General features: G+C 45.1%; 1 protein-coding gene across 2 annotated transcripts; it reads left to right on the top strand.

Annotated features, from left to right (window-relative positions):
* Nucleotides 1-340: 340 nt before the first annotated feature.
* SINHCAF (SIN3-HDAC complex associated factor) lies at nucleotides 341-25,955 on the top strand. Of its 2 annotated transcripts, none has more exons than XM_030543445.1 (6): nucleotides 341-578; nucleotides 14,688-14,835; nucleotides 16,785-16,884; nucleotides 21,785-21,911; nucleotides 22,949-23,099; nucleotides 24,216-25,955. In XM_030543445.1, exons 2-6 carry the CDS (start codon nucleotides 14,708-14,710, stop codon nucleotides 24,376-24,378), a joined length of 669 nt encoding a protein of 222 aa, XP_030399305.1. In that variant the 5' UTR covers nucleotides 341-578; nucleotides 14,688-14,707; the 3' UTR covers nucleotides 24,379-25,955. The 2 variants fall into 2 exon arrangements, with proteins under 2 accessions (XP_030399305.1, XP_030399295.1); XM_030543435.1 differs by lacking the exon at nucleotides 341-578 and adding an exon at nucleotides 2,432-2,726.
* Nucleotides 25,956-27,808: the final 1,853 nt, after the last annotated feature.

The raw sequence follows: 27,808 nt of genomic DNA, 5'->3' as shown, positions 1-27,808 counted from the left end.
GAAAGGTAAGCAAAATCCTCCCGGACAGGCAGCAGTGAGATTCCTTTACCGCACAAACACAAAACCCCACACTGAAGTGAGTCCTGAGTGAGCGTGACATTTGGCAGAAGATCTCCTAAGTAACTTGCAGAAGAAAGATTTGCAGCACCTTGCACCGTTCCCCCCACCGAGTACTGCACAGCACCAGCACGCATTGTTGTGAATCCATTTGCTACAATCTCCTCCTACTCTATTGAGAGGGGGCGGGGAGTGGGTTGTTTGTGTGAAGTCATCGCCACCGTCACAATAGGCTGCACCACCCCCTCCTCCCGGGCTTCCCGCGCGGGCCTTTCTCCCTTAAAAGGACAATGGGGCGCGTATGCAAAAGAACTCGATTGAGTAGAAATGAGCCGTGGGAACAACGCTTGCGCAGAGAGAGGGGGAGGAAAGCGAGCCATGCAAATGAGAATTGACTCTAGGAGCGGTTGCATGAGGACCCGGGAAGCAACACAACGAGGTTGCGCACTCCGCAGAGGAGTGGGGAGCTCATCGCACACAACACAGCACGCTATTGATTTGTTGGGGGCTGCAGTTCAGAGGTAAGTGATTACATGTTTTTCTCCGCTCGTGAATTTTTTTTACTAAACCAGAAAGTGCGAAACCTCTTTGATAAAAGCAAAAAGCCCTGAAACCAATCAGCCGTTCTAGTCAATAAAACAAGTTGTTTTTGGAGGCTGCCTTTTGCTGCAGGGAAAACACTTTCCTGTCTGAAACAGTTTTGACACCCACTGCCCTGTGTGCGGCATTGATTTTTCCTTCTTTTTGTGAAAGAATAACTTGAGAACTATAATTTTAAAAGCTAACAGTGTTGTGAACATGCCGATTGCATTGTTCCATATCCAGCTTCGCATTGGAGCTTTCTTAAAATGAAATCAAAATGTTCTCTCCAAAGAGAGAGGTCGAGTCGATTCCTGAAGATATCACTGGACAAGTGAACCCACGCAACTCCGTTGGTTAGAGAAACTGTGTAACCAGTTCAAGATGTTACCGGGAAATATCAGTTTAAGGGACATTCTTCCAGGAGCCGTAGTAAGTGGGAGTGTATCAAACCGCTTGAATGTTTTGTGTGGCTCGAGAACCTTTTCTTTAGTGCTCTTTGTAAAGAGGTGGAAGCTGGAAGATGTAATGTTCCTTCCAGTTTGTAGATTCAAGTTAAGTGATTCTGGAAGAAGAACGTGGGCTTGTTTGGTTAATGGGGGGAGGGGGGAGATACTGGTGCTGAGATTAGCTTGGCCTGTTGTTGGTGCTGCTTCCCAGATCCGTTGCGGCCCGTTACTGTATGCACGCGGTTTGGCATTATTTGCTCAGCTTGGGCGAGAGATGCGGATGTGATAATGAGAACAAGAAGGAATTCGGACACCTAAATCGTTCGGGATTCCAGAACCCGTTTGGGCTTTGGAATGTTTACGAGAGAAACGTTCCATTTTCGAACGTTCTCTGGGGCTTTGTACATTTATGTTACTAATTATACACCTGTAGCTTTATTTTTGAGCGCACAGAAGTTGTTGCGTCGTGAGTGGCAGGAGGCAATCATTGCAGTGTCAATGTACATTTTCTCTCTCTCTCTTTTTTTTTTTATTTTTGTTTTTGGTTGGGGGAGAAGAATGGGGAAATTGTTCTCTTGACTTGGCTTGTTTTTAGAAGGGTTGTCGGGTTTAGCACTCAAGTGACCTGAAATGGACAGAAATTGTATGTGTGCCATCTGACATGACACGTGCTACTAGGTGTGCAGGTTGCGGGCTTGCTTTAGTGTTGGGTTGTTGTTTTTTTAACCTCTTTTATTGGAAAAGCCTTGTTATCGATCAGAGTGGTGTCCTGATAGCGTCAGGACAGTGTAACTTTATGGTGATGGCGTCTTACCACTTTCAAAGCAGAGTACGAGTGAAAGTAACTGCTTTTCTTGTCTCCTCTTTGTAGTTTCCATGTAGAACGCAACGAAGTTTAACTTGTTACATTCTCCATTTCGTGGGGGCTTGTTTTTTCTGGTCGATCAGGAATCTTGCTAGTTAGCAGGATCTTTAAATCTCTTGATGCATTCCGCAAAACAGTCGACATATCCTTGATGCTGCACGTAGGCAAAACCAGGCTGAAGGGAAAACAAAGGGCTTGCATGTGCTGCAGGCAGTGCTTGCTCTACAACTGCGTGTCTGCAATCCAGTCTGCTCACCGAAACACGGACTGTTATTGAACAGGGAGAGGACGGCTGGCGGGGGAGCTAGGGGGGAATTGGTGCGACAGATTCGTGTCTTGGGGAAGTTTGAGCTTGACTTTTTGTGTGTGGAAGACTTCTGGAGGAGTTAAAGTTTAGGTGCACGCACGCTCCTGTAAGGTTACCACGCTGTGTGCAGGGAGGAGGCGGCTGCGTGTTTGTGTGTCTAAAAGCATGCAGGAGAGGAAACGCTTTTCACTTTTCTGTGTAAAAACTGCAGATCATTCAAAGCCTGAAATTGCCGCTGCGCCCGTATCGAACGCTGCTTAATGCTGGGGGTTGGTGCGCACTCTTTTTAAAGGGCTCTTTGCAGCAGTTCCTCGGCTGTGTGCGCGTGTGTTTATGGGAGGTCTGTAGGTTTCCCTTTGAAGTCGAACTGTTGCCATGTTTGAATTACGTCAGGGTGAAGCCATGAGGAACCAGCTCCAGCCTCTCAGCCGCAGTAGCAGCGAGCGGCAGCGGCTCAGTGTAGGATGAGGTGAGTGAAGGGCCCTGTTGGACACCGCGAGCTGTGTGTGAGAGAGGGTGCAATATTCAGGAAGTGCTGCCGAGCTCGATGGTGGCGCGCGGCTGGGGTGGGGGCGCGGGCGCATTTTCGCCCCTTTTGTTCTGGCAGAAAACGCTGTGGAGTAACTTTCACTCGAGGGCTTGGCCGGCGGGTGCAGTCTTGCCCGCTGCCGTCACGCACTTTTCCCCTGCCAAGAGCGCAGTCGCTAATGCACCTTTTCCACGCAGCCTGCGCCGTGGAAGACCTCAGCAAAGTAGCGTGAGGGAGGAAAGTGCGTGACTGCACCCTGCGTCTCACTTTTCCGTGCGTGTGTGTGGTTGGCTTCGGAAACTCACTGCCGGCGACTGTGACCCGATTTCTCTGCACCTAGACTGCAGCCAGCACTCGGGAGATTAGGATAGATGGCTCGTGGAAATGCCCCCTTTCCCAAACTGCTTTGTCATAGCAATCCTTCCCCCCGGTCCCTGCTTCCAAACACGGCTAGTCCTGAGGAAGACTTTTTTTGAAAGCCTAATTCAAGGCTAGTTAAATTGCATCTATCGACTTTGCAGATAGAGTTAAAAGGTTGGGGTGCCTGTTTAAATATCCAGCAGACGTTGCTAGGGTCTGATTCCAATTTCTGTGCTTGCTTGCGAGGAACTCTCCTATGTTTCTAATGGCTCCTGTGTTAAATTTTGCCCCAGTCCTGAACAATTCTGAATGGTGCCTTTCCCTTATTAAATGGCAAGCCTAGGCATTTTCACTGAGTCCTCGTGACAGTGACTGTGTTTTGCAATGTGTTCTCAGGAGCAGGCGGCTCTTCCCGCAGCATACCTTAGCACACTTGATTTTCTGCTTTTTAAAATCCTCTTGTTTGCCTCTGAAAAGGACTTGGTCACGTTGGGACTCCTGTGCCAGTGTGTGCCTGTGCCCCTTATGTTTGTTGTCTACCTGATCATCATGGCCCCTTTGAAAAGTAGGTCGTCCTTGCTGAGGTGACTGGGGGTGGCTGGTCTTTGTTCCAGCAGGCAGTACTTGTAGTGAGCTGCTGTGCACTGGTGCTGAATGTCCTGCTGATATTTTTTTTTCCTTCTCTCTTCACCTTAACTCTAGTTCCTCCCCATTTGGGGCATGGCTGAAAGACAAAACTTTGCCTGGGTGTTCCTTTTGGTATCGGCACTGGGCAGGCTGCAGGTTAAACATCTGCAGTGAAATCCTGGCCTCACTGATATCAGTGGGAGATCTGCCATTGATTGCAGTGGAACTAGGATTTCAGTCTTGATGAAGAATTTTTTTTTTAATCTGATTTTGGTGGCTAGGTCATCTTCACATTATGTGATTCAGTACTGTGTTAACTGACAATGTTGGTCCAATATCTACAAAGTTTTCCATTTTGCCGCCTATGTGTTCTATCATGATTTGGAGTGTCTCTTTACTGGAAGGATTTTTTTGGCAGAAAAATAACTGTAGAACTCAGTTTTTGTGATACCCCACTTTGTTATCATGCCCGTTACAAATCTCTCTCTTCAGGGGGTTACCAGTTTAGTTGTGGGTTAAAAGCTGAAACAGAACTTCAAATTAAACTGATTTGTTTAATACACTTTTTTGTAATTTTTTGTAACTTGGACAGGCAGTAGCCTTTCCAGACAAACCTATTTATGTTATTTGGCATAAATGTCTATCTTCATTTCTTAATATGCTCATCCCCAGTTATATTTCTGACATGGCTCTTCTTGCTTGCTTTTTTGCTGTACCATCTAGTTCAGCACAGTACATTGGTAGTATAAGCAGTGACTAAATCCTGAATTCCTTCTGTATCCAAAGCTTCCCCTGACTGTCTCACTCTTTGTGGGGAGTGTTTTTCCCCTCTAGATTTTCCTCTATATGGAGATATGTATATCTCCTAGAACTGGAAGGGCCCCTAAAAGGTCTTTGAGTCCAGTCTCCTGCCTTCACTAGCAGGACCAAGCTACTGATTTTGCCCCAGATCCCTCAGTGGCCCCTTCAAGGATTGAACTTCACAACCCTGGGTTTAACAGGTCAATGCTCAAACCACTGAGCTATCTCTCTCTTACAGATTGGTAGCCCTCTGGGTGCAAATTATATGATATTTTGTTACGACTGCAAATGAAGAAAACTCCCTAGTTTCACTGATTTAACATAGTTTGGCAAGCAGTTGATCTATAACATGATCCAATTGCTTTGAGGATTTTAAACAGTTTAAACCAGCTGACAGATGAAGTTTTGGAAGATAGTTGGTATAGGCTTTATAGCATTTCATAAGTGAGTTTATTACATATGCAATATGAGTGGTGTGATCTCAGACTTGTATGTTTTTTGCATTTATAGAATGTCTTTCAAATAGTTTCTAGGTGCATTTCCAGTAAATTAATGGTTCTTCTCACCCACTCCCCAGATAATGTTACGAGACCAGACGTTCAAAATTGCTCAGGTGTTTAGCATCCACAGCAGGAGCCAAAGAGTATACTAAAAACTATACAGCCAGAAATGTGTTTGTTTTTTTTCTTTGAGTGCCGATGAATGGTTATAGGATGACACCCGTGGAGCTTACTGTGTATCCACAGCCCAAGCAGTGGCAGTGCTGCTACATACAGTGCTCCCTTTGAAAGGTGGGAGGCTGTATGTAGATCATATGCAGAGGTATTGTGGCTTGTGCATAGCTAGACCTACTGTACAAGGTCTTATGGGTTTTTTAAATAGTCCGAGCAGATTTCATGAGATCCAGAGTACAGTGGGTGCATGAGTTTCCTGACTAACTTCAGTAATGTTGAGAGGATTTGGGGCCTGATCCAAAGCCCAGCGGAGTAAATGGGAGTCTCTCTCCCTCCCCCTGCCCTTGACTTCTGAGAGCACTGGGTTAAGTCTTTGCCACCTAGATAGGGCCCAATTGTCCTTTCATTAAAGCCAATGGCAAAACTGCTTTTGAAGTTTAGTGGTGCAGGATCAGGCCTTAGGTGACAAGTGGTGGAATTTTCAAAAGCACCTAAGGACATTAGACCCCCAGCTCCCACTGAACGTCTGTGGGACTTGTGCTCTGAAGTCCCTCTGTTGCTTCTGAAAATCCCCCCCCCCCCCAGTGTTAGTTGGCAGATGACTGTCACTTGAGAGCCTGGAGCCTAACGTTTATGGGGTTTTACAGATAAAAATCTGTTTATTTACTAGATGACTGTGTGTGAAAATGTAACTAAATTCATGTGAATTAAAACAAACTAACAGATAACAAAACCACCTTTAAAACCGTGGCAGTCTGGGGCCTTTTATGGTACATGCTGATGTTGTGCAGTTCCCCCTCTGTCACCAAACTGTTAGCAGGCAGACAAGGTGGTGGGTTCCCATATGCTATATAATTCATTTTTATCAGCACTCTGTGACTTAACACATTGTTACACTGGATGAGATTAATGGTTCTTAATATTGCCAGTTTCCTTTAAGTCTGAAGCAACAGTTGTTCGTGAGGCTTTTCACTGTTGGAAAACAGGTGCCAGAAGAAACAATAAACATGTGGTTGGAAGAGGTGGTTTGAAAATTGAGGGGATAACCGGAATGGAGGGGTGGGACTCCATTTCATAACTGTCAAGACTGGTTCTCAGATTACCAGATCAAACACCAACATATTATCTATCAGCTCAAAGTCCAAATGGGAGGGGGGAGTCCGATTTCTCAGCTAAAAAGGCGTTTGTATCATAAGTAAAGCTCTTTACACTTTTTAACACAGTAATAAAAATCTTCACTGTTAGTGTACTGCTCCTGCTAAAGTAGCCATGAGATATTTAATGATCACAAGTGCTCATGACACTGATTTTCAAATCTCATGTAAAAGACTGCACCTCGGAAAGCACATGGCCCCAGACACATGCTGAGCCATTGGTTGGGTACTGACTCAGATGAGCTTCACTAACTGAATCACCAGCACTACTCATACATCACCTCATGTTTTCCTTGGAGATCTCCTATTCAAGGGTTGACTGGATCTGACCCTGGTTAGGTTATAGGAGGTGATAAAATCATGGCTCAAGTTGGAATGGCTGCAGATGGAACACCCCCACCACTACATTTTTTTTTTCCCTCTGAAAATCCTGTTTTTGTGCTGTTCACAGCCCATGCCAGCTTTCCTGTAGTAGCAACTTTTTACAAAAGCACCAAAGTGACTTAGGCACTAAGTTGCGTTTTCAGAATAGCCTAAATAATTTAAGTGCCTGTGTCCCACTGAAAATCTATGAGATAGAGACATCTAGGTGACTTTTTTGAAAATTTTACCCGCAATTGTTTTGACACAGCAGTATACTACAAGTGGCTCAACCACAGTAAAGAAATGTCACCCATTCTAATTTCATGACAGGGCCATTGGTTTGCCATTTGTGTTTGGTACATGTTAAAGTTTCATTGAGTTCTGTGGAACATCACAGGCACGGCATTGTTGCAGGGGACTAGCTGCACAGGAGTTAGTGTACATGTTCTTGGAGGTAAAAACATTCCAGATCTAGTTTTAACTTTCCCTGGGCCTCATTGATCATCAAGTACAACATTCACGGGTTTCAGAGTAGCAGAGTGAAGTTTCATTATAAAGTGCCGATACAGTTCTGACTGCAGAGTACCCTTGAAAGATTTCTTGATCTCTTCAACACATATTGTGTGGGGGGGTTGTTTTTTGCTTTTTTGGGATGTGTGGTGGGTAGGTGGGCAGATATTAAAGGAATTTATAGTGTGTGTGCATATATGGAGTTTCTAGGTTGCACACTTCAGATCCTAGTCTCCGCATTTTGCACTGGAACACTTACACTTGTATCTCTCTTTTTATGTGGAGATTAAAGTAGCATTTTTAGTTGGCACTAGTTTTCTTGTTTGTTTCCTTGGAGCCTTTCCACTTCAGACACATTACAATACAAGTGGTTAAGGCCTAGTTTTAACTTTACAACTTTGTAGTGAAGGTCTCCTTTTGGACAACACGCCTTTTCGGGGTGAGTGATTTCTTTATCAAAGATTCAAAGGCAGATCCTCAGCTGGTGGAAATTGACATAATGCCATTGATTTCAGTGGGACTATACCAGTTTATTCCAGCCAAGGGAGAGGCCTGAAGTATTTACTAGGGAGGCTGGCAACTCTGCTCATGGCATCATAGGCTGTTTTGGAAGAAGTCATTGTTCTCATATGCAGATGTGCCTTCCAGGGCTTATGGTCTTTCCTTTATTTCAGTGTCTTTTAAGAAAATACTCTTGGATATTTCTCTGCTTTATCCATGTGCAGTAGAGATCAGCGTTGTGAGATTTTGCTGACAGGAGCAGTCTGCATCAATATGTATGGGCCAGATCCTTAGCTGGTGTCAACCAGCATGACTCCACTGACTTCAGGGCAATTACACTGCTTTACACCAGCCAAGAATATAGACCATTGTTGTGGGTCAGAGGAAGAAATCGGGGTTAATAGCATGGTTCCTTCTTACTCTTCTCTGCCCTTCCAAGTGAAGAATTTGGGTTGCACAAAGGGTGAGTGAGTTCAGGGCTAGAGTAGGGAGGCAGGAATAGAGCAGGTGCTGAGTGTTTGGAATGTCATCCCTCTGCTTTTCAGATAAGCTGCTTTCTTTGTGAAACAGCCATGGAATGTTTCTCTGTAAGTGTCACAAATTTCAGGTGTGTTTCTTTCTGTTTGTTTAGGTATAAAAATGGAATTATATACATCTTCGAGTTCGTCTTTTTTCTATTTTGGAGGTGTTTTTCCCTTCAACCTCTGTGGTCAGGAAGAATGCAGAAGGAATCAGCCACCTTTTTTCCCTTTTTAGAAGGCAACCAACTGAACAACAATAAATCCCTGAAAGTTAGCTTCTCCTTCCCTTGAAAAGATTAGAGTTCAGGATTCACCGTTTATTTCCAAGTTGAGAGGATTTCATGCACAACTGACACAGCAAGCATTTCTCTGTCTTCCTGCTTCTCTTGCAGATGTTTGGGTCAGCATCAACTTTTGCAGAGGGAACTTTGATCCCCAATTCTTGTCCTGACTGGTCCATAAAAGAGGAAATAACTTTGTGTGTGGTGTAGGCTAGCTTTGTGCCCAGCCATGCATAGATTTGCAAGGAGTCTTTTCTTCCCACCTTCCCCATATCTCATTAACTGACCCCAGATCTGTTAGGCAGAAGGGGCTCTGCTTCCTGAAAGTGTTTCTGAGTGTTAGCCTTCTGCAAAGGGGTGGGGTGTTGGCCCTGTACCCCCCTTATCCCTCCAGGCTCAGCTGGCAAAATTGCAGAGGAGAGTGCACCCTGCATCCTTTCAGAGTGTGGCAGAGTTGCTGCTGAGCAAGAATTCAAGTAGATGAGAGTAGGGGGAGTGCAACTCCATCTGCGTTGCTAAAAGCAAAGGGGGAAACTCCCACAGGTCCCCCTCCTGTGTGGCTGGTACAGTGAGCGTTCCCACATCTGCTTCAGTCTACTTCAACCACTGCTCTTGGAGTACGTGTGTTTTTTCTCTTCCCCGCTCCTCCCCCGCAGGATCCAGGAGGAATCCTGTCTTGCCTCTGCTGGAATTCATTGCTGCATAGCCTCCCTTTCTGACTCTCACGTGGCTGGTAGTTTTAAAAGATGTTATCTGATGATGTATACATGGATTTAAATATAACAGGCCAAATCCTCAGTGGGTGAAAACTGATGTAACTCCCCTGAAGTTAAAGGAGCTACACCCGCTTAAAGCAGCCAAATATCTGTCATTCAGCATGGATACATTTCAGTCTGCGCCTTCAAAGCCAGTGTAGATGCTGTGCTGATTTGCACTAGCTGAAGATCTAACCCAAGGTTTCTGATTCGGGATCTTAAGATACAAAACTTAACAAGATAAAAAAATGTTTAAGGTCCTAGTTATGCAGTCTTTAAGCATGCCTCACTCCTATAGAAACGAAGTGTCCACAATGACCGGGCACATAATTACGGCTTAGAATGGAAAAGCAGACACTGCTTTAAGTATGGCAATGCTGGTCAGCGCCCGTAAACTCTAGTGCGATCTATGTTAGCTATTAAATTCATCAGCTGACAGTATGTTTAGTGTATAGTATTCAAATGGCAGCTGTGTGGATTAAATGTGACTTTGCCCTGACGCCTTCCATTTATAACACTGCATTTGGACACAGCTGTCAAAGAGAAATCTGTTATACTTGTGGTTTCTCTAGTAACTTTCTCAATCCAAGAATGACGTATGGTGATACTGTTGCTGTCCATTCATCAGCTGGGAAACAGATGGCACTAGTTTTCCTTCTATTGAAATTTTGTGCTGAAAGGCTGTGCCTGTGAGAATGGAAGCAACAATCCCACAACAGAATATTTACTATAAATATCTGACGCCAATCCTTGTTCAAGTGTTAATTGTAAAATGGTGATTCTTGTCCCTCTACGGTATAAATACTTGGTGGTAGCTGAGACATCCCCCATTTCCTAGAGACTCAAGCTTAGAAATGTTCCCCAAGTGAACAGTCAAGACAAGTTTCCAAGACCAGTTCCATGCCTCTCCTGTAAAGATAAAACCTTTATTACATGGGTTATTGGGTTCACCAGTGAGACAGAAGTACCAGCAGCTAGTACCAGACTTTGTAAAGTAAAGGACACCAAGCTGGAAGCAAAACATTGAGTTGCCGTAAACAAAACCTAAAATAACTGTTACAAACTCCCAGGTGAATATGATTTCTGACCATCTCAAAAGGCTTGGTAAATACCATAGTGCCAAGAGACTTTTGAAGGGGCACATTGAATGGTAACAAAATACATAAGCAAACATGCAGAATATATAACTCCTTAGTGTCTGGAATCATGTGTGGTTTTTTTCCCTCAAAATGCATCTTGTTAATCAAGGGAAACTAACTGGACCATACTTGGCCATGTATAATGCCCAGTGGCTCTACATTGTCATAATGGGAAGACAGCCTAAATCTTTATTTGTGTTTTGTCTTGCTGCCTTTCTTAGCTTCCCAACTCACATTTCATTGAACCAGATTTTCCTCCTTTCTTTGCCGGAAATTACCCAGTACCTCAACTGGCTAAATGCCACTGGAGATTTTTGTGCAAGAGCAGAGTAGTAGTTTTTGAGTTTAACCAACCCTTGACATGCCATTCAGGTCACTGGCCAGAACACTTGCCCAGTTTTCCACAGGCTTTAATCCAGCAAAGTACTCCTGGATGGTGGATGGCCCTCTTGGCAGTGAATCTGGGTGACTCAGGAGCGGTGGGGCAGGATTTTGGGGAGCCTTTGCTGGAGATGTGCACATCTGTGAATGGCAGAGCCCAGCTCCTCCCATGGTAGCTCCTGTGCCAGATTAGCACACTAGAATCTGAGGACAAGGCTGGTGGATCAGCTGCTGCAATTCTTCCTTCACAGAAGTGAGTGAATGGCTCAAAGCCAAGTGCAGCCCTGAGGCTAGAGTGATGGCTGTTCAATGGGCTGTGCAATGGGCTGGGTTGGGTGGAGAGCAGTGGAGACTGCTTTTGTTCTAACCCTGGCAGAATTCCTCAGCATGCCTGCTTGGGCTGTGTACAGGAACCAGGATTTGAGCCTTAGGCAATTTCAGGCTGTCTGCTTGCAGAGTCAAGAAGGCAATGCTTTGTAAGTCACATTTGAGGATTTACCTCCTGGAGTGTAAGGGCCTGAAACTTCATCTTTGCTGAAAATGAATGCTTGGATTCTATAGGATCGAATGGTGAAGTCCCTGAGACCTGGCAGGGAGTTGCCCATTCATCAGTGGCAAGGGGAAAGTGGTTTTGTCAAACCCAGCTCTTTGGAGCCTAGATTCTGTCTTCCTGTGTATTTGTACAGCATCTAGTACAGATGTGACCTAAGTCTGATTGGTGGCGTGGGGTGCTACTGCAGCAGAAATAATTAACTGGTTTAATGAACTACACCAAAATATAAACCACTTTGTTTGGGATTAAGCTGCTAAATAAACAGTTACTGTTTAGGCAGTTTGTGGTGAGAGCATTTGTTTTATTTAAATTCTGGTCTTCTCCATTGGGGTCTTCTCCATTGGGGTCTAGGAGTGCTGTTGGTTAGCTTAAACCCTACTGTGATGTCTTCCTCCTGATCATTTAAAGAGAGAGCCCTAAGAGCCTAAGTGGGGCTGGAACTACTTACCGTGGGGTGAAATTCACCTGTGTGTAGAGGGCTAACACTAGGGCCATGTCTACATCTAAAATTTTGCAGCGCTGGTTGTTACAGCTGTATTAGTACAGCTGTATAGGGCCAGCGCTGCAGAGTGGCCACACTTACAGCAACCAGCGCTGCAAGTGGTGTTAGATGTGGCCACACTGCAGCGCTGTTGGGCGGCTTCAAGGGGGGTTCCGGGACGAGAGAGCAAACCGGGAAAGGAAACCAGCTTCGCCGCGGTTTGCTCTCTCGGTCCCGGAGCCAGCCAGCAAACCGCAGGGAAGGAGACCTGCTTGCTCGGGGTTCCGGGACCGAGAGAGCAAACCGGGAACGCCGCGGTTTGCTCTCTCGGTCCCGGAGCCAGCCAGCAAACCGCAGGGAAGTAGAGACCTGCTTGCTCGGGGTTCCGGGACCGAGAGAGCAAACCGGGAACGCCGCGGTTTGCTCTCTCGGTCCCGGAGCCACCCAGCAAACCGCAGGGAAGGAGACCTGCTTGCTCGGGGTTCCGGGACCGAGAGAGCAATCCGGGAACGCCGCGGTTTGCTCTCTCGGTCCCGGAGCCAGCCAGCAAACCGCAGGGAAGTAGAGACCTGCTTGCTCGGGGTTCCGGGACCGAGAGAGCAAACCGGGAACGCCGCGGTTTGCTCTCTCGGTCCCGGAGCCACCCAGCAAACCGCAGGGAAGGAGACCTGCTTGCTCGGGGTTCCGGGACCGAGAGAGCAAACCGGGAACGCCGCGGTTTGCTCTCTCGGTCCCGGAGCCACCCAGCAAACCGCAGGGAAGGAGACCTGCTTGCTCGGGGTTCCAGCCAGCAAACCGCAGGGAAGGAGACCTGCTTGCTCGGGGTTCCGGGACCGAGAGAGCAAACCGCGGCGAAGCTGGTTTCCTTTCCCGGTTTGCTCTCTCGGTCCCGGAACCCCGAGCAAGCAGGTCTCCTTCCCTGCGGTTTGCTGGGTGGCTCCGGGACCGAGAGAGCAAACCGCGGCGTTCCCGGTTTGCTCTCTCGGTCCCGGAACCCCGAGCAAGCAGGTCTCCTTCCCTGCGGTTTGCTGGCTGGCTCCGGGACCGAGAGAGCAAACCGGGAAAGGAAACCAGCTTGATTACCAGAGGCTTCCTCCTTCCACGGAGGTCAAGAAAAGCGCTGGTAACTGTCTACATTGGATTACCAGCGCTGGATCACCAGCGCTGGATCCTCTACACCCGAGACAAAACGGGAGTACGGCCAGCGCTGCAAACAGGGAGTTGCAGCGCTGGTGGTGCCCTGCAGATGTGTACACCTTCAAAGTTGCAGCGCTGTAACTCCCTCACCAGCGCTGCAACTTTCTGATGTAGACAAGCCCTAGGCCTAGGTTGGTTTGCAGCTTTTCAGTGACACCTGTTAATTTGCCTGGTTTCTCCCAAACAATCTTCTGGTTTATGATGGAGTCTTTGACAATGTAATCACCTGGTGTCTTGGTTTGATGATAAAAACCAAAAACTCTCAGACCTTATCTTATTTGTATCACTTTTTTTTCTTTTTTTGGGTCTATAAATTGATATCTGTTGCAGCTGAGAGATCCTGCCTGTTGAACCTTCCTGCTACTAAGCAGCTATTCCTTTTCTGTGTAGTTTGGCTGCTTGTTGTCCTTGATGATCAGCAGCAGAGGGCAAACCTTGCTCACTAAACAGGGTTGTATAAGCCAAAGTTACGACACTATTAGTTTAAAAGAGAACTCTTTTTTTGGAACGGTACCTCTGTGTTTATGACAGAGACTACTTACAATTTTTGGATGGCCTTTTAAAACTTGTTTTGCATTAAAGTCCTGAGTCAGATAATATCTTAAGCATGTGTGTACCTTTGAGCACTGGAATGGAGCTACTCAGATGTTTAAAGTCATCATGCATGTTCTTAAGTGCTTTGCCAGATCAGGGCCTATGTACAGTCCCACTCTAGAAAGTAACTGGGGGATGAGGGCAACAGCATCTTGGGGCTCCCCTTTTATTGTTTTTCAGGGACTCCAAAAATTGAGTTTAGACATAAAAAGTTGTTTTCTAACAAGAAGCTAACAAATATCTCCATTGCACATTAACTGCATCCATAATGTATTTCAGGATCATTGGTTGTGGTATGCAAGCCAGAGAGCCACAGCTGTTTGACAAGATGGGCAGTTAGGAAAAACTTGTGAACTGAATATTTGCTATCAAGTCACTGAGCATCATTAAACAGAGAACCCCCACCATGTCGTTTCTAAAGTGGCTCTTAAGTGTTAAATGGTTTTTTAGGTGACCTTGTCACATGTCTGGGGTTGCTTAATACCCTCTGCTTTGGGGTGCAAGAGACATCAACTATTTGTGCTTGACAAAGGAAGCATATTCTGAACACCCATCCTCCTAAGAGGCACTGCGAAATAGTGACAATGCATACCTTAGCACAGTGGTCCCCAACCTTTTTGTCTGGCGCAGTGGTGGAGCGTCCGCCGAAATGCTGCTGAATTTCTGCGGCATTTCGGCGGCGATGCCTCTTGATGACGTCACCTGTCAGCGGCAAGCAGTGTCATCGAGAGGCATCTCCGCTGAAATGCTGCCGAAATTTGGCGGCATTTCAGCAGATGCTCCACCGCCAGCCAGGACGCGGGCACATTTAGATGCCCCCGTGGGGCGCCATGGTGCCCGTGGGCACTGCGTTGGGGACCCCTGCCTTAGCAATTCCCCCTGAGTGTTGTCTGTTCTGGACTGTGGTGTAACATCAGTTTGTAAAGTTGCACATGAAGCTGCTTCTCCCTTTAAATTATCCTTGAGCTGTATCTTAAAGTGATAATGACTGTTTCTGCTTGTTCTACAGGCTCCAGCAGAGAAGAAAAGATGTTTGGTTTCCATAAACCAAAGATGTACCGGAGTATAGAGGGTTGCTGTATCTGCAGAGCAAAGTCTTCCAGCTCTCGTTTCACTGATAGTAAACGTTATGAAAAAGACTTTGAGAATTGCTTTGGGTAAGATCACATGCTATTCAAAATTGGGTTTACATTTTAGTTAGTCAGGATTTCTGTCTCAAAGCATGAAAAGTTACCAGCCTCACTCAAAGTGAGGTACTGAAGGCTCTGAGCAGAATCAGGCCTAGTATAGTTTTCAGCTGCCTCATACTTCTACCACGAGGGGCAGGCAACATTGGGCCAGATCCTCAGTTGGTGTAAATCAGCACAGCGCCATTGCTTTTAGTCAGCCTCAGCTGAGGACCTATGCCATCTGGTTCTCTATTGCAAAGTGCTGTCAAATCAGAGTGGAAACACTTGGCACTCCGTTTTCACAGGTGTCAATTGCTGTACAAAGTGTAAAAGAATGCAGAGGTCAGGCCCATGGGAGTTTTTCCGAGGTGTAAAGCCTTAGATAGAGAAGAAATAAAAAAAGTATTTATTTAGCTAGTAAATATCTTTAAAAGTCCAAACAGGTTTTGTAAGTAGTTGTTGCTGCTGCTGTTCTGAATAATCCTATCAATCCATGGGAATGTTGCCCCTCTCAGTGGAGGGGAGAGGTCTACTATCTTAATAGCAGTTTTCCAGCCCTGTGCTGTGTAAAATAAGCCTGAAGAATTAGCTTTACTATTAAAAAGCATTGGAAATTAGGAAGTTTCAAAGCCCTGGTGAGGGCCATTGTATAATTTTTAAAATAATTCAACAGTAGGTTTAATAACTCTCTCTTTAGCATTTTGGAACTACCTTACAAGCCCCTTCTTACCAAATTGTGAAAGAAGCGAGTTCCTGCTTGACAATTCCTAATTGTCTTTTATTACATTTAACTTTTGTTTTTTTTGGTGTTTTTTACTTTGTAATTAGCCATAGCAATTAGTGCAACAAGATTGAGATTCTAACTTCCCATAAAAGTGTTTTTATTCTGGAGAAATGTCCACTTTGTCATATTTCTCCAACTTCCCCTTCTTAACCCACTTTGCTTAGCTATCATGAAATTTTAGGCCACAGTCCTGGGAAGACTTACACCTATGATTAGTTTTACACACGATTAGTCTCATTGGCAACACTGGCACTACTGACATGTTAAAAATTATTCACTTGAGTGATTCTTTGTAGGATCAGGCCTCTCTTTGCCTTTCTTGTATTTCTCTTTGTCAAGAAATGATTTTTCCCATGAGTCTTCATAGTGACTTCTACTGACTGTTGGTTATTTATTTTTAATGTAAAGCTGCACCTATCTGCATGCTTGCTTGCTGCTGACCTTGGCTAAAGGAAAGCTGTGCTACAGTCCACCACATTTTTATTTAAACTGGAGTTTTGAAGCTTGCTGTATGCTTTATTCAGTATGTTTGGCAAGGTGGAACCTGCAGTCTTACACTGGGTCATCAAAGAATGACTTCTCTAACCCAGACACGTCATTCACTTCTACAGTATTTCAAAGTCCATTTACTTAACTAGCCAAAAAAAAAAAAAATCCATAATCTATCTCCTTCTTTGAGTCATTCCAAAAAGATTTAACTGTAAGGGAAACATTTTTAATAGGCTTATTGGAAGCAAACAAGTGCAGTCTTCATGCCAATGTTTACAAGTTGTTGGGCTGTGCACAGAGCACCTATAGAGTTCAGCAGGAGTGCAACTCATGGAACTCTTACAGGATCAGAGCTTTTATTTGAAATTGTATGAAAAGTTCAAGAGCTGAATGGCGTGTTCATCAGATCAACTGGGATTACTTAAAAATGAACTTTTAAATGGATGAGGTTTGTTCTAATAAAAAGATTCTCCAAAGTGTTGAGCACTTTTCTGTAGGGTAAGCACTTTTAAGGTGTTTCAAGTTGGACATTCAAAATAAGTGAGTACCAAAAATCACTAGTCACTTTGGAAAATCTTTGCCTGAGAATCTGTTGTCTCTCTCTTTATATTAATTGGGTTGATTTACAAGAGGTTAAATAATAAACAGGGTCTTCTCTTGTCAGGCTCCATGAAGTCCGCTCAGGAGATATCTGCAATGCGTGTGTTCTTTTGGTGAAAAGATGGAAAAAGCTGCCAGCAGGATCAAAGAAAAACTGGAATCACGTTAGTTGGCTATTTTTTCCCCTCTCTGTAATTCATGTTCCCCTTCTGTCCACTCCACTAGAGAGAGACGGTCAAGTGTTTTCTCTTCACTCCTCAGCACCTGTAAAAGCTGCTCTGAACATTCTGAAGTGTGGCTATTCCCTGCCTTCAGATGGCTTACATGTGCAAGATTCAAGTGATTGTTGGAGACAGTTCTCTTCTTACCCCCTCAATTTTCACATGCTCCTAAATTTGTCCAGAATTCTCCCTTGAGACTAAACATTCCAGACTTGGCCTCAGCCCAAAGATGAATTCTTTTTTTTGGAAAGTTTGAACGAACAAGGTAACTTGCTTCAGTAACATAAATCAGCTTGGCTTAGTGAAGTACTTAAAATAACTGTGTCACAGTCATTCCCACTCTCTGATTTGATATATTAATCTGCTTTGGGCCTGCGATTGAAAAAAAGAGCCAGATTTTTTTTGGGTGGGGGGGAAATTGGTCATCAATCTTTCCAGGAGAGTTTTTTGACAGCAACAAGGGAGCTAAACATGCTGTTCATTGCTTTGGGCATGCCTAAACACAGAAGTTAGCATAAATTGGGTTTGCACAGGTTTTTAAATCAGTGTGGACACTCTCGTCTGTTGGTTTAAATGGCCTTAATTAAAGGGGCGAGCTAAACTGAAGCCTTTTATGCACAAGAAAGTTGTTTAACTAAAGCTGTTATTTTAAACCAGTTTTACTTTCTCATGTAGACTAGGGTCATGGCTACATTTGCAGATGTAGAGCATTTTGAGTTAAGCCAGCCTTTGGAGAATGCAGTAGGGAAAGCGCTGCAGTCTGTCCACGCTGACAGCTGCAAGCACACTGGAGTGGCCACATTTGCGGCACTGGCAGTGGCATTGGGAGCAGTGCATTATGGGCAGCTATCCCACAGAACACCACCTCTCATTCTGGCACTGTGGCTTGTGGGAATGGGGCGAGGGTTCGGGGCATTCTGGGCCCTGTCCCAACGCCCCGTGATGCATCGGTTCACATCTCAGCAATCCCTGTGCTGCTGTTCACATTTGGCGCCATCTTTCAACATTTTTTGTGCTGCGTGCTCTGTCTTCCCTTTCGATCTGCGGGAATGGATGTTGAACTGCTGAGGAATATGCTGATGAGTCTCGCCAGCACGTCATGTTTGGCAGTCAAGTTATTCCTTAAGATCCAAACTGACAGTGAGGACTCCAATGATATCGACTCGAGTAATGCATACGACACATAATTGCTTGTGGCATTTACGGACATGCTCCCCACCATGGAATGCTGCTTTTGGTCTCAGGAAACAAGCACTGAGTGGTGGGATCACATCGTCATGCAAGTCTGGGATGATGAGCAGTGGCTGCAGAACTTTCGGATGAGAAAAGCCACTTTCATGGGACTTTGTGATGATCTTGCCCCCACTCTGCGGTGCAAGGACACACATTGAGCTGCCCTGCCAGTGGAGAAGCGGGTGGTTATTGCAATCTGGAAGCTGGCAGCTCCAGACAGCTACCGATCGGTCGGGAACCAGTTTGGAGTGGGAAGGTCAACCCTTGGAATAGTGTTGGTTCAAGTTTGCAGGGCCATTAATCGCATCCTGCTCAGAAGAACTGAGACTCTGGGTTACGTGCATGACGTTGTGGCTGGCTTTGAACAGATGGGTTTCCTAACGGTGGAGGGGTGATGGATGGAACGCATATTCCAATTCTGGCACCAGCCCACCTAGCCTCCGAGTATGTTAATTGGAAGGGGTATTTCTCTGTGGTTCTCCAAGCACTTGTGGATCACCGTGGGCATTTAATTGACATTAACACAGACTGGCCCAGAAAGGTGCGTGATTCACATGTCTTTCAGAACACTGGCCTGTTCAGGAAGCTGCAAGCTGGGACTCTTTTCCCAGAACAGAAGATCACTGTAGGAGAAGTCAAAATGCCCATTGTGATCCTTGGAGACCCCGCTTACTCGTTAATGCCGTGGCTCACGAAGCCCTACACAGGGAGCCTTGACAGCAGCAAGGAGCAGTTCAACAACAGGCTGAGCTGGTGCAGAATGACTGTGGAGTGTACTTTTGGACTTATAAAGGGCCGCTGGTCCTCTCTATATGGGAAGCTGGACCTGGCCGATGACCGCATCCCTGAGGTTATATCCGCGTGCTGTACCCTCCATAACATTTGGGAAGGGAAGGGTGAAAGATTCACTCAGGCATGGAACTCGGAGGTTCAACACCTGGAGGTTGAATTTGAACAGCCAGAGAGCAGGGCTATTAGAGGGGCCCAGCATGGGGCTGCAAGAATTAGGGATGCCTTGAGAGAGCAATTTGAGGCTGAAAGCCACCAGTAATGTCTGGTGCCCTGCATGGGAGTGAAGTGCAGTGGTTCCAATGTTAGTAGGAATCTGTGTTTGCTGTGCTGACTTGCAGTGCATGTGTCTTTCCTGGGCGAAGGTATCTTTTACTTTATGCAATAATAAAGACTCTTTTCAAAGCCAAAAAATCCATTTATTGAAAAGAAAATGCATTTGTTGAAAAGAAACACATCTTCCTGGGAAACAGAAAGGGCAAAGGGGTCGGGTGGGGATTGGTACAATCACAGATTTGCGTATGTCCTGTCTGGAGTGCTGTGCAATGAGTGCTGCACTTCAGGGTGGCTACAATGCATGGTGATGGGGGTTGAGTGCAGTGAGTAAGGGTCTTGGTTTTCAGGGCTTGGTGGTGAAGCTACAGGTGTTAAGAACCCAGATAGAACCAGTAGAGTTTTCCAAGGGGAAAAGTGGGTTGTAGGTGACATGGGGGCACAAGGGAAAGAGTTTTGGGACGGGCTCGGGGGTGGGGCGGGCACGGTAGTGCTCTACCTGCATTTGCTACGAAAGCCCGGATCGAGTCCACTTGGTGCTCCATGATGCTTATTAGCCACTCCGTGCTTTGCAGAGCTCCGCGCTTTTGTGTCAGCACTCCTCGTTCTGCTGGTGTTTTCTTCTTTCACTTTCCCGCCACTCCTGCACTCTTTGATTTTTTTCATTCAGGGTCTGCTGTATTACTTCATGCAGCATGTCTTCTTTGCTTCTACTGGCCTCTTCCTAACTTGTTGGAGTCCTTCAGCTGGTGATAACACAGATGGCTGAGATCTCAAGGTTGCATCTGTAAAGGCAAAATGAACACTTAACAGAGGCAGCATTGTTTGCACCAGACAGAGCAATGATTCCCCCATATTTAAGGGCAAGCACAGTCTACACAATAGCATAATTTGCCCATTCAAAAGTGAGCGCACATAACCCACAGGAGCCCCAAAATGGTGAGTAAGCACAGGGTCATGGAGGACTGACTCTTTCATGGCTGTACTATCCTCTGGGTTTCTGTGCCTTGGGGAGAGCCAGCAGCTGCAGGGGGGCCCTGTACTGAATACTGTCATCACATTTTCCACAGGAGTTAATCCTGGAAGATCCTTCACTGCTGAGAGTGGCCTGGGAAGCAAGGGAGGGTCTTCTACTACAATGCGGCTTCCGGACTGTGCCATATGCTGCTTGCCTGTGTGCAGCAATAGTCCCCCCCCACCCCCCACAGCACAGTGGCATGGACATGTTAGCCTGACTGGGACAAGGACCACAGTGGCTCTCCCAAGAAACCTGTGCAAGTGCATTGCCCAACTTCTTGATGAGACCTTTGAAGAGATCGCTGAGGCTGATTGATGTGAGAGAGCACATCAACGCCTGCTTCCGCATCTAGGCATGCATGCAGCCCTAAACTTTCTCGCCCCAAGAGCCTGCACCGAATAACTTCCTTCCCAAAATACAAGCCACTACCGGGAACCTCCTCTGGTGTTTGTCCTTCCCCAAGCACCGGCTGCCGTGACTGGCTGCCTTCCTCCTGGCTTGAGAACAGCTCCTGGCTGCATGCATCTAGGGATGCCGGGGTGTCTTCCTATTCCTCAGTACCCTTGCTCCCGCTTTCCTCCTCCTCCTTCTCCAGAGCCCAGTTCAACAAGGCAGGAGAAGTGTCCATGGTAGTACTTGGAGTGGAGGTGGGGTTGCCTCCAAGTATCACGTCCAGCTCTTTGTAGAAATGGCAGGTTGCAGTGGCAGCACTGGAGCGGAGGTTTGCCTCATGGGCTTTGCAGTATGCACTCTGCAGCTCCTTCACTTTAACCCTGCACTGCATCCTGGTCATGGCCCCTTTTTCCATTATGTCCCTTGATATCTGCCTGAAGGTATCGTAATTCCTACAGCTGGAGTGCAGTTAGGACTGAACAGCTTCCTCCCCCCAAACCCTGAGGTCCAGCACCTCGCCGTTGCTCCGTTCTGGGGATCGCCTGGCGCGTGAAAGCATGGTCACCTGGAAAGATTTGCAGAGAGCACTCGACGCCTGGCTGAGCAAACAGGAAGGAGATTTTCAAAATTCCCAGAAGATTTAAAGGGCAGGTCTGACAGTTGGTCACCTGAGAGCAGGGCAGTAGAGTTCCAAATGATGACCAGAGTGACTAGAACAGGTATTGTGGGACACTTCTGAAGGCCGATCAGAGTGCATTAACAGACCAGGACATCCACACTGGCGCTGCAGCGCTCCAGTAGGGGCGCATCAAATGTTATTCCACTCGCCGAGGTGGATTATCAGGAGCACTCTAGCTGCGGAGTCCAGGCACTCTACATACCTTGCTAGTGTGGACGCGTCGTGAGTTAGAGTGCACAAGGCTGCTTTAATGCACTCCAACTTGCAAGTGTAGCCATGCCTTAGGCCTGATATAAGCCAGGCTGAAATGATTGTCAACACACATAGTTGCACAAGTGAACTAAATTGGTTTAAAATATCTTTAATTAGACCAGAGTGGCTTTATCTGTAGATCAGGCCCTAGTTCTGATACAGAATTGTGGGCAGAGGGAATTAAATGTATCCATGCTGCCTTTCAGGTGGTGGATGCAAGGGCTGGACCCAGTCTTAAAACAACACTGAAACCAAAGAAAATGAAAACTCTCTCTGGAAGCAGGATAAAGAGCAATCAAATCAGCAAACTGCAAAAGGAATTCAAACGACACAGTAAGTAGACACAGAGTTTTAGGAAGGCAGTTTATTGCCAAAGTAGCTAATTGTTAACTGGCCTAATTAGATACTGTTCAATGCATTCAGTGGTTAAATGAGAAAATATGTTTATGTAACCCTTTCATCCTTGAATTGTTTGAGGGTGGAATTAGGAGGGGTTTGGGGGGAGGGGTAGAGGATGTACATCTGACCTCAGGGTGGGGAAGTTGCAGATGCCAAGAGATGGGTTGAACTGAGGGCAAAAGCACTTTTATTCTAAGCCCCTGATTTCAGTGATTTGAAATTGTCCCAGAAAATAACTTCCTGGGCAGAAGTTTCATAGATGCTAGATACTGAAAAGACCTTATTAAGTTATTTTATTTATTTATTTATTTATTTATTGGTTAGTGCTTTGTGTGGTGTAATTTTAAGTGTCTCAAAGGATGGACTTCAGCCTCTTCTAGGCAACAATCATGTCAGCCTCATTATGCTATTCATTGTGTATATATACGCAGTCAGAAACAACCCTTGCAGTCCAATATCCAAATTGTGCAAAAACTTACCTGCACACCTAACTTTGCACATTGTGAGTAGTCTCATTGATAAGAGTAAGTCTTTGAAGGATCAGAGTCCAAACAGATAAGAGAAATGCAGGGTGATGGGAAGGAAGTATTATCCCCATTTTACAGATGAGGAAACTGAGTCTTCCCATTGACTGCAATGGGGCCTGGATTTCACCCAGGAGATTGAAGCGACTTGCCCAGGGTCACACCAGAAATGTGTGGTGGATCTAGGAACTGAATCCTGAGCCTTCTGAGACCCACTCTGTCTTTCCCCAAGATCCTTCTCCTCCTCGAAATGTTTCCATAATGTTGACAAATGATCACCTCTGAAACTTTGTAAGTGCCAACAGAGAGCAGCAATTGTCACCTTTTTTTAATAATATTCTCACTGGCCATAATAGTGCTGCTTGCCTCAGACTTTTCCACGGTCTGAGGGTAGGAAAGAAACTAGTTACACCCAATAAATTTTTTTTTTGTTTTTTTCCCCTATAGACTCTGATGCCCACAGCACCACCTCAAGTGCCTCCCCCGCTCAGTCTCCCTGTTACAGTAACCAGTCTGATGATGGATCCGACACCGAGATGAGCCCTGGGTCCAGCAGAACACCAGTCTTCTCCTTTTTAGATCTCACATACTGGAAAAGGTAAAAAGCGACCAAACACACATCTCTGCAGCCAGCAATTTATTTTAATTCCAAGGCTTTCTGTTCTGTTTCCTCAGCAATAAAACAGCATTCACAAACAGCTGGTGACAAGCATGGCATTTTAAGGATGTGGCGAAAGTATGGATTTGGGCTTGGAGAGAAATAATTGTTTGGCCTTTTATTTTACTTTTGGTCTCTGGGTACGTAATGTTAAATGCAGTTAGTTCATAATGTCTTGTAGACAGACATTTTATAATGGACCCATGATCACGGTCAGAAGAAACTTGGGGGTTGGAGAAACTGTAAGATATTTCCCAATTTTGCAGAGACTTTTATGGTTTTGCTAGACACTATAAATGCAGCAGTCCCTTGTTCAGCTACCTTTCAAATTGAAATGGCTGTGATTTCATCGCCTAGCTAAATTCATGGAGGCTAGGTCCATCAATGGCTATTAGCCAGGATGGGCCGGGATGGTGTCCCTAGCCTCTGTTTGCCAGAAGCTGGGAATGGGTGACAAGTGATGGATCACTTGATGATCACCTGTTCTCTTCATTCCCTCAGGGGCACCTGGCATTGGTCACTGTCAGAAGACCAGATACTGGGCTAGGTGGACGTTTGGTCTCACCCAGTATGGCAGTTTTTATGTTCTTTAAGTTGGCCTCTTACAGATTCATTTAGTCAAATACAGTTCAGCAAAGAAGCAGCTGTGTTTGTGTTTCTGTATCGCTACTTGAGATAGCAAAGTGGTAGACCTACACTTAGGCTGAGAATTTTTTTTTTTTAAAGCAGTCTAGTTAATTTTCACACTCATGATTTTGTTTGTTTTTTCTTAGTGGACTTTTTACTCTGTGCTTGTAATTCCCCCACTGCCTCCCCTTATTGTTTTAAGATGGAAGGAAACTTCCCCCAGAACTTAAATGGGTCTGACTCTCTTAGGCCCCATAAAAATACTTATCACCATGATATCCAGGTGGCCCTGGAGGTTGTAAACTGTAGTGTCCTGGTCCTATTAAATAAACTTTGTGTTTCTGTAACTTACTTCTGGGTGTATATGTATATTTATATATAAAATCGTGTCTGCATCTCTCTTCCTACCCCACCCTTTCCTTCCCCTAGGCAAAAAGTTTGCTGTGGAATAATTTACAAAGGGCGTTTCGGGGAAGTCCTTATAGACACTCATCTCTTCAAACCTTGCTGTAGCAATAAGAAGTCAGCAACTGAGAAGCCTGAACAACAGGGACCCCAATCTCCAGCCATCTCCAATCAGGAAGGATGGTGACTTCCTTGGCTAACTGTAGGAAGGTGTATACGGAGCCTCTTATTGTCTGGAAAATGCTAGAAAGTGACCCTTTGTTTACTATGGACACCTGCTATGCTGCCAAAAGACTATTCCTTAGAATTGTTTTGGTGTTTTTACTGCTACAATTCCACAAACTCTCAAGCCGGTTTGTATCTTTTCAGAAATACTACATAATAATATTTAAGATACTATGGAACACTTAGCAAAGCTGAATGCTGCTGCGAAGTTGTCTCTAAGGGTTTTTTGGTTTTTGTTTTTATCTTTCCCCTACCCATCCCTTCCATGAATGAACTTTTGAGGGTGGGTTTTCTTGTATAATAAAGTGTATGTAGTTAATATTCCTGTACTGAGAGAAGCAGTGGTTGTGTTTGGCATTTTTTAAGTTGATAAACCCCCTCCCCAACCAGAGAAAATATTTCATTTGATGTGTGATTCAGTGACATGGACTTATACATAGAAGTTTTTAACTCTTTACAATATTTTCATTTGCGTGTATTTTAAAAGGTGTGGAGAGCTAAACCTGTACTACTGACATTTTAACCAAGACAAATAGTTTCATCATTCCTGTATGGCAAAGCCAGGTAATGTGAGCAAGGCTAGACACCTGTGTAGAACCTCCCAGTTCCTCCTGAATACAAGTGACCAGTAAACCAATAAATGATGACAACCCAAAAGCAAGCACTGGGACTTGTGCAGTACTGCACGTGATTAGATTGAGAGAGGAACCATGGAGGCCAATTGGGGTCCAGGTTAGGTGCAGCTTCGGGGTTGGAATTTGTTGAATTCTCACAGGATGATCTCATAAATTTTCTGCCATTTCTAGGCACTTTCCTGGTTTTGAACATGACACAGAACCAAAACCGTAGTGTGGGGGGCCAGCTTTCTGTCCCAGGAATTGAAACAAAACAATCCAAGCATGAAATTCAATGGGGTTATGATTCCTGTTTTGGACCCTTCCACTCTTGTGAACTGTATGCATGTTTATACTGCAATCCTAGGGTGTGGTTTAATCCAGCTAGCTCTGCTACCAGAGCAGTGAAGCTGTGGCAGCATGACTTCACAGGGCTGTCCAACTGAGTAATTGCCCAGGATCCTGGGCAGCCTTGTACAGCCCTCACTGATGCCCATGCTGCCATGGCTACACTGCTGTTGGTAACCGAGTTAGCTAGAGCAAAGCTAGCTGGGTACATCCATGAGCTGCAGTCACACCCTGTCATTGTAACACAGGGCATGTCTATACTGCAGACATACACACACCATAGCAACACTTCCGTGCACACTGGACCTATTGTAAATTCTGTAAGTGCTGTTAAAAATTACTCCATTCTAAATAGAGGCAGCTCTGTGTGCATGATTGTTGGCAAAACAAATCCTATGCACATTCCTGGTAAAACTTGTGTGCAAATGATTGTGGCATTCCTTCATGCTCCAGCTTTGTCTTTAGAGTAAAAACAGCTTTCTCAATGACTGTGCTGCAGTTTTAGCTCCTGGTTGTTTCATGTTACCTTTATGAAGATTTAACTTGCAGTGTGGGAAGTGAACATTTGGTTTAAAAAAAAAAAATCTTTGGGGATATTCTGCAATGGACTGCTAGAAACTTGAGTTTTCTTCTGTTTGGCTTTACTATTAAATTTTTGGTGGGAAGACTGAGGGTTGGTTTGTAGGCAAATTTCAATGCAAGCTCTGAAAGGCAAACATTCAGGGGACGAAAAGAATGACAGATATATTTTTTTTCCCTCCATCCTCCCTCACTCTCAAAGTAGAAAGTTAGTGTTGGGTTTTGGTTTCTTGTTTTACCCCTTCTATTAAATAAATAAAATTTCTTAGTGGGATGTCATGGGAAATGGAGATTATAGTCCCCCCCCTCTCTGTGGTGGTTCCACCCGCCCCCCCCCCCCAATAAATACATTGACTAAATTCTAACGGGAGGATAAAACTATGTAGTGTACCTTCACCTGCAATCAAATGGGTAGTTAGAATGGCTGCTTTGCTAAGTCTATCTCCAAAGTCTCATGCAAGAGTCTCAGCCAGCTGTATCTACACACCAACTTACATTTGAGTTAGTGTCTCCATGATTTTCTGTACCTAAGGCTGCAGTACTGGTGGTAGGATGTGCTATAATGTGGATCATCTCTACTTCTGTATTTATTTATTTATTGCTAGACTTCAACCATAGACTGCTTCCCCTCCTCCTCCCATCTCTTCCTTTCCCTGTAGTAATGCAAGATGAACTGTCTGTAGTCATGCACTTTGTATTAATGTATTAGAAATCTATGGAACCTGTTTTGTACTTTTTTTATACTGTCCATACACTTGTAATCCAAACTTTTTTTTTACTAGGGTAATGAATAAATTTAGACTTATTTAGAAAAATAAAACATTTTTCTTCTGGATTTGTTTGAACTCTGTCCTGTAATGAGATTTCCTGACACAGCACAGCCCGTGCATGGTTCATTTTAAGCAAGCTTACCAGAGAAGAGACTGAAAGATAATTCTCTGCTCTGAAACAAGGAAACTCTAGAAGAAAAAAGTGGGTCAGGGAAAGGATGCAGTGTCTAGACAGGTACAGTTGGCTCAGTGCTTGATTGGCAGAACTTTCCTTCAGGATCAGGTTTGTACTTAGTAGGAATCTCATTGATGGAAACCGGTGGAGTTGATGATGCTTTTGAATTCCTAGTATGCTTGCAATCTATATTGCTCACCAGGACTCAGGCCAGCTGAAACAGTATTAAAGGTTTGAAACTAAGGCCCAGGTCTTCAAAGGCATTTAGGCACCTAACTCACATAAGTTTCAGTGGGCATTAAGCATCTAACTAAGTACACTTGAAGACCAAGGCCTATTTGCAAAACTCTCGAAACCTGGAATGCGATGTTCACTTGTTTTGTGGGAGGAGAATTGGGAAGAGACCCTCAGTTGGTATGAATCATCATGGTGCCATTTTCTTCAGTAGATGTACACTGAGTGTCTGGCCATTTGTGTCTTATAAAAAAGAGAATGATGAAAGTGAAACATTTGAGTGAAAGTTCTTTGGACTTCTTTGGTATCCCTAAGTAATCCCAAGGAGATGGAGATCCTTGAGGCATATACATGTGCGTTTCAGAAAGGAATAAGTGGTTATCTAAGACAAATTCTTACTAAACTATATTGTCAAATTAGAATTAGTAGACCAAGGGCCCAGAACCTAATCCTCTAGTGGAGGGGTGTCTGGGCAAAGGTAGAAGCCATTTCAGTGAGAGGGGAAAAGGGGTAGACAAGGCAGCAGTAAAGACATAATGCCAAAGCGGGCCTTTGGAAAGAAAGGTGAAGAAGCGAGACCTCATGCAAAACTAGATTTGTTAAATGGCCTGGGGAAAGGGCTTTGAGTTCTGAACAGTTACAGCTATCACAATGCAAATAGAAAGTCTATTC

This window comes from Gopherus evgoodei, chromosome 1, assembly GCF_007399415.2.
Source record: "Gopherus evgoodei ecotype Sinaloan lineage chromosome 1, rGopEvg1_v1.p, whole genome shotgun sequence".
Taxonomy (NCBI): domain Eukaryota; kingdom Metazoa; phylum Chordata; order Testudines; family Testudinidae; genus Gopherus; species Gopherus evgoodei.
The sequence above is the reverse complement of the archived record's forward strand: the minus strand, read 5'-3'. Positions and strand labels throughout refer to the sequence as shown.

Excerpts from the sequence above, each read along its gene's own strand:
- SINHCAF (XM_030543445.1), top strand. The coding sequence starts at position 14,708 with ATGTTTGGTTTCCATAAACCAAAGATGTACCGGAGTATAGAGGGTTGC. Across the intron at positions 16,885-21,784 it reads CAAAGAAAAACTGGAATCAC|GTGGTGGATGCAAGGGCTGG; the intron begins GTTAGTTGGCTA and ends GCTGCCTTTCAG. Across the intron at positions 21,912-22,948 it reads AAAGGAATTCAAACGACACA|ACTCTGATGCCCACAGCACC; the intron begins GTAAGTAGACAC and ends TTTCCCCTATAG.